Here is an 8,224-nt window from a genome sequence, read left to right as displayed (position 1 = left end):
GATACTATTAACTGTGTCCTTTAGAAAGACCAAGGTAAGGAATAGGATCCTTAGGAAATTGAGCCAGTGTGGCAATTTCCAACATTTTCTTTGACTAATGAAGGAAGGAGGGATCAAGCACCTGAAGTGGTTCGTTCTTGGTCTTGCAAATGCTCCCAGGTGGCCAAATTTATTTATTTTTCTCTTCAAAAAGATCATAGTGGGTAGACAAATCACATTTTCATCCATATTATGATATGTATCTGCTCTGGTTTAGCATTCTGTCTCATGGACTCAGAGCACCTTTTCTAAATACTAAATAGTTGTGTCACAATGGTGTTCATGTCAAAGGAAACGAAATGGATATTTGGGGAAGCAATGACTATGTGGACAATTAAATATATCAACCTTTTTATTTGCTACATAAATTACTGAATAAATACTGATAAACTATATAAAAATTTATCCAACAATATTTCTGTAAATGCATAAATATGGTATTATAAATACATCTTATAAATAGAGACAAAAGCATATTTCCTCTTTGCTCTTCCCTGAGTTTTAAATATCATATGCATTGCAATTTTCAGAACCTCCATGTAGATCAACAAGTCAAATAAAAACAGGCTATAAATCTTACAAAATTAGTACAGAGCAAGATTCATTCTTTTTGAAGCCAAAGAGAATCAGGGCTTCAATGGAGATTTTTTTTTTTTCTGTCGTAGTGGCTGGACATCTGAACTCCCCCCCCCCAAAAAAAAATTAAAGAAAGTGACCAATTGGTATGCTCCCAGAACTTTTAAACACATTTTGAAACACTATAAGAGAGCTAAATAAAATGATCCCTAATTCTAAAGGAGGCTACTTTCTTTGAAATTCAGAGCTACCAATTCATTTCCAATTAGCCAAGCAAACATTGTATTACTCTTATTACTTCAGCCGACGATGGATCATGTGATACCTTTGGCCATTTTTCAATGATATTAGAAAACCTTTTTCTGATAAGCATTGGAAGTGGGAAAGGCACAGGTGCATCCAACGGTGATCACCTGTTTCTCCAACCAATAGCTCTGCTTGCAACCAATATGTTTGCGTTTGAGCACCAAGATCTCCTGCTGAATAGGAACAGAGTTCACAGCATAGTTTAGATTCTTCCCGGTGGAATCCAGGCAAACGGTATAACGGCAGCTGGCTTCAGAAAGTATGTGTGGGAATCTGTTAGGATCTTCCTTAACACTGTATGTTAACACACAAAAGACAGAGAAAGATATGGTTCATATGATACACTTCTTCATCAAACTTCATGAAGAATTTGGAACCCTGAATGTTAATCAGCACCCATTAAAAAAAAAAACTAAAGAGGACTCTTATTTTTGTCTCCTAGGAGACAGAACCATGTCATCTAGATTTCCTTAATCATATAATAAAATATAAACATAAACATTTGTGGTGAATGTATCCCAGAATTTCCTACTGTAGTTCTCTTCCCCATAGAATTATATTTTGGTTACGGACCTGAACCAAAGAAACAGAAAAGATTATTTGCTCTCCTTAACAATTAATACCACATTGCTTTTTATTCAGAAATCATATCTGATCTTTATAGCATTCCTTTGTTGTCAGAGAGATTTTGCCTTATAAGATAGTGCTTGAATTTGTGGCTTAGCATTATTGCTGCTCTAAGCTAGAATTTATCAATGAGTCAATTCCCTATGTGGCCCTATCCTGAGGAAAGGCCACTTTCATCTCACATAGTCGATTTAAGAAAGGAACCATAACCATAAAACCTAGATTGCTTTTATAATAATGAATGTAAGTGCAAAGACTGGAACTGGCCAACTAACTAAAAATCATATTCACAAAGCCATATTATATTATTGCAGAATAATAGGCATGATCACTAAGGTTCTAACAAATTGATGAAAAAATTAAGTGACATTTGCTTAGCCAGTTATGAATTGTCCAGTCTATTTTTCAGAAAATGTATATTGCTTTTGTGTTTGCCAACATAAGATGTTGCAACCTTTAGAAGTTCTTGCACCCCAGAATTTTTGAAGTACTCAAAAAGCATTGGGGGATTGTCACTTCCATAATGTATTATAGCTAATATGGTTTAACACTAAAAGGGTGAATACTACCTGTAATCCCATGGAGAGAGAGATCTGTTTTTAACATCATGAGGCATCCTGTTCATTGGTTCCGCATGGGCAAGAGGTATGCGCACCTTCACTGTCTCTGGGAATTCATTATCTTCTTGGATTCCTGGCTGAGTTGGGCAGTTGTCAGTCATTCTTCCTCTCTGTTTCTTACTGATTTTATTAAGATTTCCTCCATGGGCTAAAGTCCCCACTACAAGCACCAGTACCAGCAGAACGACCTGTAAAAGAATCCGTGAATGTATCAGATATAGGTAAGGATAAAGTGTCATCTGTTGTGCAAGAAATGTTCATCCTTAGTAGCTTGCATTATTTTAATATTGGAGTTTAGAATTCAAATATTTAAATAGTTGGTGGGAAGCAGTAATTAATTGAGGGGCACCACAGCTCAGGATTAACTGAAATGTTGTGGGAAAATTAGGAGTGGGAACACTAGAGAAACCACCTTAGACCTCTGAATGAAAGATGGGATACAAATCAAATGATTAAGAGACAAAAAGAGAATCAAGTACAGTTCATCTTTCAGATTATCAGAAGTGTCTGAGATACATATAGTTATATAGAAAAAAAATCAGTCTCTTTTCAATAACCAGTGTTTTTCATTTTTGGTATCAAATAGATTGGAGGATTTTTGTGTGTGAGGAAATATTATAATAACTATAACTTGAGCATGAAAAAATGATTTTAAAAAACTACAAAGACAGACCAAGTGTGTAAATCAAATATTAGATATCTGGAGATAAAAATGCAGAGGCAAAATAAATTTTTAACAGCAATAAATAGTGCACTCACCGATAAGGCCAATCTTTTGGGTGTCATAACTACTCGTGTTGTTATTATCTCGACTTGCTTGATGCTCTACCAATGAGATTAGTAGGGTAAATCCTGTCCATGAGTGCAATAGCATCTCCTTTTATATTATCTCCAGAATCTCAGACATTTTTTCCACTGCAATGCAAAGATAGATTTCCACTTGTGGTTCTGGGCAATTGTGGCTTACTTTTTTTTTTCTTTTAACTACTTCCTTGTAGAACTACACACACAATCAAGGGGACATGAAGGGGAATCCACAGGGTTTCTGGACCAAATTATTTATTTGAATAAAATACAGATGTTATGCAAGCTAATATCAAGTTTGTGAGTTCACCTGATCAGTTTTCAGGAATATGATGGGCAGTGAACTATATATTCTGTGATTATAGCCTAGTTTTTTTAAAAAAAGTCATTTAGAAAGCTAGCACACATTCATGATTTACGCAATTTAACAGAATAACAGAGTTGGAAGGGATCTTGGAGGTCTTCTAGTCCAAATCCCCTGCTCAGGCAGGAAACCCTATACCATTTCAGACAAATAGTTGTCCAATCTCTTCTTAGAAATTATAATTACATTTTTAAAACTTAAATTCCAGTCTTTTTAAGCTTCCTTATTTGCTTTTTCATAAAGATGATATTAGCATATTTAGCATGGCATCCATGTCTCCTTTAAAGTTCAAGAAACCATGGTGTTGTTTTTTTTTACCCAACACTATTTTGTTGCTAGCCAATACTAGCCTCTTCAGAAACTGAACAATAGGGATTGTATTCTGGAAATCCTTGAATACAGTTACAAGTATTAAGGAAGATACACATTTGACCTGGAAAGAGGTTGACATAACCCATAATTTCCCAATTATGGAATTTTATTGAGGATCAATGTTATCTTTTGTTTAATTCTGATATCTAATTAATGTATCCTATAGTTTTATTTGTTGCTTTTTGATGCATCACATATAGCAAATGTAGGTGTCATTTGTTACTTAATATAAGGACTTTATCCTTTTTAGTAAATGCTTTTTGCTTTGCCTGACATAATCATGATTTGCCCTGTCAAGATGGATGAAAAAACCATTTTGCAAAGGCATAATGTTTTCTCTCCCAAATTCTGGAACAGTTCTTTCAGCTCCATGCCAAACTATGGTGCGTCAGTTTTAAAGGCAACACTGGTATAAAACATGGAGGATGGCTGCAACTGAGAAAGGCATTTGTGCTGTTCTGCCAAGGAAATGAATCCTTCCCCATGATGTATGTGTAGCCATCAAATGTTAGTGATGTCGGAAAAAACAGAATTGCAAATAGTTAAAAAGGTCAAATATCTGGGAATACATTTAACAGCAAGATGTTCAACGATAAAAGAAGATAATTACACAAAACTTTATAAACATGATAAAAACAATATATAATAAAGAAACAGCTAAAGTGATTGTGAATGGAGACTATACTGAAAACTTTGAGATAAGAAAAGGCACAAGGCAAGGATGTCCATTATCTCCATTGTTATTTATTTTCACTTTGGAAGTTCTAAATAGAAATATTAGACAAGATATAGAAATTAAAGGACTAGAAATAAAAGGTAAAACATATAAATTATAAGGATTTGCTGATGATTTGGTATTTATTTTAGAAGAACCTTTGGAGATGATTCCTAAACTATTGGGAAAGATAGAACAATACAGAGAAATGGCAGGACTGAAAATAAATAGAGAAAACAAACCAAAATAATAGTTAAAAACTTTATAGATAAGCAAAAAAAAGCCCCAAATGTCAGAAAAAACAGAATTGAAAATAGTTAAAAAGGTCAAATATCTGGGAATATATTTAACAGCAAGATGTTCAATGATAAAAGAAGTTAATTTTATGAAACTATTGAATCAAATAAGACTGGATTTGGAAAAATGGAAAAAACTTGCAATTGTCAATACTAGTAAGAATTGCTACAGTGAAAATGAACATACTACCAAAAATCTTATTCTTATTTCAAACAATATCTATAAAACTTGAAACTTAAATTCACTAATTTTAAAATTTATTTGGCAAGGAAAGAAAGCTAGAATTAAGGTGAAAATGTTACAAGATGCCAAGGAAAATGAAGGACTTGGTCTACCGGAGTGGGTTTTATATTACCAAGCATCTGTATTAACATGGGTAAAAGAAAGGATAACTCTTAGAAATAAAAAGCTGTTATATTTGGAGGAGCATGATTTACAATTGGGGTGGCATGCTGTTTTATGGTACGGGAAAAATAAAGTGCATAAATATTTCCAAAATCATTATATAAAAATGCATTATTAACCACATGGGAAAAAATAAAATGTAAAATATATTTGAAAATTCCAGTGTGGTTGTCAACAATAGAAGCATTTGTACACCCAAATTTACTGAACTTTGAAAAAATCTGAACATATAGAGATATTCTAAACTCTGAAGGGAATTTAAAATCTAAACAAGAAATGGAAAATCAGGGTATCAATTTATCATGGTGGGCACATTTACAAATGCAAGCTATTATGATAAAGAAGTTAAACTGTTGAGTCCGTGGCGGGAAGCAGACACGAGAAGCAGTTGAAGTTCTCAGTTTTCTTTATTCTGCGTTCAGCTTACAAGTAGATGGCTTCAGCAGCTCCCAAAACCTCCCAACTTCTTATATAGACATTTCCCGGGTAAATGCGATACTGTTCCCGCGCCAGCACCCGCGCATGCGCACGGCGCTGGCGACAGCCTGTCTGGTCCCGGGCAGCTGTGCACCTGCCCGGGACTGCCTGCAAACGCCCGAGCTGTTTGCAAGGCTCGGGACATAACACCCCTTTCCCCCGGGCTAAAACTACTACCAACATATAATCATTTATTTTATGCAGTGTTCTGCTTCTCAGTGCTACTATCGTTACCTGGCTTTTGTTTAGCCATCAATGTTATGTAATCCTCTAAGTATTTAGGAGACTTCTTTGCTCTCTGTGACCTTCTCAGCTCTGGGTTACTAGCATGAGTTCCCTGACTGGAGGGAGATGTGAGCCTTTTCTCCTTATTGTGCCTTGGTGCCTTCCAAGGACTGTGCCCCGATGCCTGGCCTGCTTGCTTGCCCACCGGGCTCGTCAGGCCAGGGCTTCTGTCACTTTGTGACCTGGTTGACCTGCCTAGCTGTAGACCCTCGGGCCCCTTGAAGTGATAGCCACTGTTGGGCGTCTCTGTTGAACCTCCTAGGTCCATCCAAGACCTGTCAGGAGGCTGTCCATTCCCTGAACCCCGTTCTGTGTCCGGGCTTGTGTGGGTTTCTGTACTTTCCCAAAACTCAGTTACTCCCTGATTTGGGCTAGAGGTGTTGTAGTCGGCACTTGGTTCCTCGACCACCTCCCTGTATGTTTGACCCCCTGTAGGATTTGGGGTAAGGTCAGGCCAACTTGGGGATTGTGTGCCAGCTCTCTTGCGGGAAATGATTTGTTGGGATGCCCCCGGGTATCCTCCGTGACTGGAGTGCTGTGTGATGTGTGTGGAAAGTGAGTATGCCCCCGGGGTGACTCCCTGGCTGGAGTAGGCGTGGATGCCTGGTAATTAGGTAGGCTCATAGATTTCTTGTTCGGAGCTCTCGCGGAACCCTGGGATGGGCCGTTTGTAGCTCCATCAGTGGAGATGGGCAGCAGCTCGTGCCCTTCCCTTTGCTCCAAAGGGTCCCTCCCCCCCTGGAAAAGACCCAGGAGTCTCATCTGAAAAGTCCCGCCGAGGGCGGAGTTGGTCGATGTGCCGACGCAGGACACGACCGTTGGCCAGGGCTACCTCGTAGGAGAGAGGACCTGTGACCCTGGAAATAGAAGCGGGGACCCATGTATGACCAGGCCTGTAATTGCGAGCCCAAACCGGGGCACCCACAAGTAGTTGTCTAGGTGCCCTAGGATGTGAGGTAGATGAAGGCAGTCTGTCCGGATGCAACCGGTCAAGTTTAGTAGTAAGTTGACGCCCCAACGAAGTTCAGCTGGGCTTCTCCCTGTAGAAGTGGACGGTGTGGTGCGATAAGAAAGGAGAAAGTCAGCCAACCTGTGATGCCAGTCCCCGTAGGTGAGTCTTTTCAATGCGTCCTGTGTGATGCGCACCATACGTTCAGCCATACCGTTGGTGGATGGGTGGAAGGGTGCAGACGTGGCATGACGAATCATGTTTGCCTGTAAGAAAGCTTGGAATTCGGAGGAAGTGAATTGAGGGCCGTTGTCGGACACAATGACATCTGGCAGCCCGTGTGCAGCAAAAATCCCCCTCAGTCGTTCTTCGAGGTCTTTGAACTCGCAGTGCTTGGCGGCCTTCCGTAATGCGGCGATGAATTCTTTGGCCGACTCACCGGGCCGTTGATCCCTCTGCTCGAAGGTGTGGCGCCATGCGATGACGGACATCTTGGGGTGGAAGTGCTCCTTCAGTAGCTTCTTCAGATCTGCGTAGCTTACAGACTCTACTGGCACAGGTGCTGCAAGGTTTTCTGCGATGTCGAAGGCGTCTTGGCCGCAAACACAAAGCAGGGTGGCAGCCTTCAAGCTCTCTTCCTTCACTTGGTTTGCCTTGAAGTAGTTCTCCACCCTGGCTACGTATGACTCCCACCGCTCTGGATGTGAGACGTCGAATTCCGAAAGCCTTCCGATTTTTGCCATCTTCAGGAGACGGGTCTATCAGCCAGCCTACCCCCGAATGCGCACTGGATTGGCGAGTAGCTGCCGAGTCGACGCCGTTCCGCCGCTCAGGACTCACTTGGGTAAGCTTACACTTCTTCCTTTCCAGGCGGTGTAAGGCAATCCCATCCTCGTCGCCAGTGTTGAGTCCGTGGCGGGAAGCAGACACGAGAAGCAGTTGAAGTTCTCAGTTTTCTTTATTCTGCGTTCAGCTTACAAGTAGATGGCTTCAGCAGCTCCCAAAACCTCCCAACTTCTTATATAGACATTTCCCAGGTAAATGCGATACTTTTCCCGCGCCAGCACCCGCGCATGCGCACAGCGCTGGCGACAGCCTGTCTGATCCCGGGCAGCTTTGCACCTGCCCGGGACTGCCTGCAAACGCCCGAGCCGTTTGCAAGGCTCGGGACATAACATAAACGGTATAGATTTTACAAGGAACAAACTGTGTTTGATAAGACATTGTTAACTTCTGATGAGAAACTAATTAAGAAAATGTATAATTTTCTATTAACTTTGAAAATGGAAAGTGAACAAATTAAAGAAACAACGATAAGATGGGCGAAAAATTTTGGATATAATATAGAATTAGAAAAATGGCAAAATTTATGGGAAAGAAATTACAAG

General features: G+C 39.8%; 1 protein-coding gene across 1 annotated transcript; it reads right to left on the bottom strand.

The window, feature by feature from the left end:
* Positions 1 to 962: 962 nt before the first annotated feature.
* On the bottom strand, positions 963 to 2,954 carry LOC120300342 (interleukin-17F-like). The gene is made up of 3 exons (XM_039326211.1): positions 2,928 to 2,954; positions 2,118 to 2,356; positions 963 to 1,215 (listed from the first exon to the last, which is right to left on the bottom strand). The coding sequence occupies exons 1-3, from the start codon at positions 2,952 to 2,954 to the stop codon at positions 963 to 965; spliced, it is 519 nt and encodes a 172-aa protein (XP_039182145.1).
* Between the last annotated feature and the right edge of the window lie 5,270 nt (positions 2,955 to 8,224).

Source organism: Crotalus tigris, unplaced genomic scaffold (assembly GCF_016545835.1).
Source record: "Crotalus tigris isolate CLP2741 ecotype Arizona unplaced genomic scaffold, ASM1654583v1 scf7180000024340.7048381, whole genome shotgun sequence".
NCBI classification, from domain to species: Eukaryota; Metazoa; Chordata; class Lepidosauria; order Squamata; family Viperidae; genus Crotalus; species Crotalus tigris.
This window is presented reverse-complemented; position numbering and strand designations above follow the sequence as displayed.